Source organism: Capsicum annuum, chromosome 4 (genome assembly GCF_002878395.1).
Source record: "Capsicum annuum cultivar UCD-10X-F1 chromosome 4, UCD10Xv1.1, whole genome shotgun sequence".
In the NCBI taxonomy this organism is placed as follows: domain Eukaryota; kingdom Viridiplantae; phylum Streptophyta; class Magnoliopsida; order Solanales; family Solanaceae; genus Capsicum; species Capsicum annuum.
Genome location: NC_061114.1, coordinates 128,097,440 through 128,100,739, shown reverse-complemented (window position 1 = coordinate 128,100,739; position 3,300 = coordinate 128,097,440). Strand labels below are relative to the sequence as shown.

Genomic DNA, 3,300 nt, shown 5'->3' with positions numbered 1-3,300 from the left:
CAGCTCCATACACCATAGTCGGCCGGACTACCACTCTATAGAACTTACTTTTAACCTTCAGAGGTACCTTTTTATTACATAGAACTCCCGAAGCGAGCCTCTATTTCATCTATCCTTCCCCAATACGATGCGTGACGTCCTTGTCAATCTCACCATTACCCTGAATCGTAGACCCCAGATACTTGAAACTCTTTCTCTTCTGAATGTCCTGAGAATCCAGCTTTACAACCACTCAAGCCTCCTACGACACATCACTAAAATTACACTTCAAGTACTCTATCTTGGTTCTACTTAACCAAAATCCTTTAGACTCAAGCATCTTCCTCCTTATTTCCAACTTATCATTAACTCCACCTCGAGTTTCATCAATCAGAACCACATCATCTGTGAATAACATATACCAAGGCACCTCTCCTTGAATATGTCGCGTCAAAACATCCATCACCAAGGAAAATAAAAATAGGCTAAGAGTCGATCCCTGATACAACCCTATAACAACTGGAAAGTGCTCTGAATCTCCATCTACAGTCCTTATCGGAGTCTTCGCCCCAACATACATATCCTAAATCACCCTAGTGTACGCCATGGGCATCCCTCTAGCCTCCAAAAACCTCCACAGAATCTCCCTGGAAACTCTATCATATGCCTTCTCAAGATCAATAAACACCATGTGCAAGTCTTTCTTCCTCTCCCAAAACTGCTCCACTAATCTCCTTACAAGGTGAATGGCCTTAGTGGTCGAGCAAACTGGCATGAAACCGAACTGATTCTCAGAAATCATCACAATCCTTCTCATCGTCACCTCTACCACCCTTTCCCAAACCTTTATAGTATGACTCAACAACTTAATACCTTTATAGTTATTGCAACTCTAGATGTCTCCCTTGTTCTTATACAATGGAATCATCGTACTCTATCTCCATGCTTTAGGTATCTTTACAATCCTAAAAATACTATTAAACAACTAGTGTTTTTTCAAAAATCCACTGGAATCTCATCTGGACCCGTCGCCCTACCCCACCTCATCCTGCGAATAGCTCTCTTGACCTTCTCAACCTTGATACACCTACAATACCCATAATATTGACACTCCTCAAAATTCTCCAAGTCCCCCAACACAAAACCTTTGTCCTCCTCGTCGTTCAAAAGTTTATGGAAGTAGGACTGCCACCTCTCCCTAATGAGAGAACCCTCCACCAACACTATACCATCCTCTTCTTTGATGCACTTCACCTGGTCAAGGTCATGATCCCTCCACTCCCTGGGCCAGCCCATACAAGTTTTTATCTCTGCCTTTCTCCTCTAAAGTCGCATACAAGCACTCAAAAGATGCATTCTTAGCCGCCATAACTGCTAAATTATCCTCTTTCCTAGCTACCTTATACTCCTCCTTATTCATCTGTCTTTCCTCCTCATCTTTCCTCACAACTAACTTAGCATAAGCCACTCTCTTATATTCTACCTTTCGCTTAACCTCTTCATTCCACCACCAGTCTCCCCGATGTTTGCCAAATTGACCTCTCGAGACACCCAACACCTCTCTAGAGGTCTCCCTAATACAACTAGCAGTTATCTCCCACATACTATCCGCACCTTCTCTACTCTCCCAAGCCCCCTACTCTTCAACTTCTCCTTTATTTCCAAAAAACTAGCCAAAGTCAAGCTACCCTATTGAATCCTAGGCCAAGCCTCCACGCTTCTCTTCTTTTTTCCCTTATTGATAACTAAATCCATCACCAACAACCTATGCTAAGTCGGAAGATTCTCGGTAGGTATGACTTTACAGTCTTTACAAAGTGCTCTATCCTCTTTCCTAAGAAGCAAAAAGTCTATCTAAGTCTTGGCCACTGAACTATGAAATGTAATAAGGTGTTTCTCTTTCTTCAGAAAGCTTGAATTCACTATCAACAACCCAAAATCATTAGAAAAATCCAAAAGAGCGGGTCCTCTGTCATTCCGCTCCCTAAAACCAAAACCGTCATACACATCCTCAAAACCTCTTGGCAAAGACCCAATATGCCCATTGAAATCCCCTCCTATGAGAATCTTCTCAGTACTCGGGATGCTCCTCACTACCTCATATAAAACCTCCCAAAACTCCTTCTTCTCCTTCTCATCCAAACCTACTTGCGAGGCATAGAAACTAATAACGTTCACCATAAACCCTTCAATGACCAACTTAATAGACATCAACCTATCACTAACTCTTTTTACCTCAACCACCTGCTCTCTAAGTTCTTCATCTACTAAGATACCTACCCCATTTCTATGTCTCACACTACCTAAGTACCATAACTTATAACCATCTACATCTCTCGCCTTAGTGCCTACCCATTTAGTTTCCTGGATACACACTATACTAACCCTCCTCTTTTGAAGAATCTTCACCAGTTCTATAGACTTACCCTGCAAAGTTCCTATGTTCCAAGATCCAACTCGCAACGTAGAAGCTCTCTTATCCCACGTAACCTTACTACCCCTTGCCCCTAACCCCAAACTCGTCCCCAACCCAGCCTCCCCACCTCCCAACACCGATCCCAACCAATGACATGGCCCTAGTCTACCATTGCCATTTCCAGCCACTACATAAATAGGAGAAAAAGGATGGAAAGAAAAAAAGACTGATAATAGAGAAGGATAAAGATAAGGCTAAAAGGACAAACTGGTTATAATGAAATCAGTCAAGGAGTTAGAATCTGTTGCCCAACACCAACAACAACCAATATATACTACCAAACTAAATATATATGCTAGTTCCTCGGGTAACAGTAATCAAAACTACTAAAACAACTAGAAGCAAAAAATGCAAATAGTATTAACAGGTAGAAATATTATACCCAACTAGAAAAGACGGAGTGAGTGCACCTGATTGATTGAGTCCATTTACTAAATAAAGTCGCTGGATTTCAGCAATCTGCGGTCGAAATTGGTCGCTGAAATAGTGTTGTTATCACTGGAATAGTATTGATGTTGCCGAAATAATGTTTGTCGTCCCTGGATTTTGCATTTGTGGTACCTGAGATGGATTTTAAGAATCCGTCAAGAATTTTACTCCTCTTCAACATCAACAGGCTGGAGTGGTGAGGAGAAGGAGAACGGGTGGCTATTTTGATGGATTTCACTAGTGGAGCAGCGAAAACTATTGTGTGGTGCTCTAGAGGGAGAGAACGGCAGAGGCGCGAGTTTCGGCGATGGTTGAAGTTGTTGTTACCGTCTTTGGGGGCGCTGGAGATAGGGAAGGTGGCGGCGACTTTAGGTGGTTCAGGGATGGGGGCTGGTTATTTGCTAAAGAGCGATGAA

At 42.5% G+C, this 3,300-nt stretch overlaps 1 protein-coding gene across 1 annotated transcript; it reads right to left on the bottom strand.

Moving 5' to 3' along the window:
• Positions 1–1,833: 1,833 nt before the first annotated feature.
• LOC124897981 (craniofacial development protein 2-like) lies at positions 1,834–3,065 on the bottom strand. The gene is made up of 2 exons (XM_047411602.1): positions 3,017–3,065; positions 1,834–2,582 (listed from the first exon to the last, which is right to left on the bottom strand). The coding sequence occupies exons 1-2, from the start codon at positions 3,063–3,065 to the stop codon at positions 1,834–1,836; spliced, it is 798 nt and encodes a 265-aa protein (XP_047267558.1).
• Positions 3,066–3,300: the final 235 nt, after the last annotated feature.

Bases quoted from the DNA above. Each gene is read 5' to 3' on its own strand.
- LOC124897981 (XM_047411602.1), bottom strand. From the start codon at position 3,065: ATGTTGAAGAGGAGTAAAATTCTTGACGGATTCTTAAAATCCATCTCA. The intron at 2,583-3,016 runs GTACCACAAATG...CTATTTATGTAG, and splicing joins ATTCTTAAAATCCATCTCAG to TGGCTGGAAATGGCAATGGT.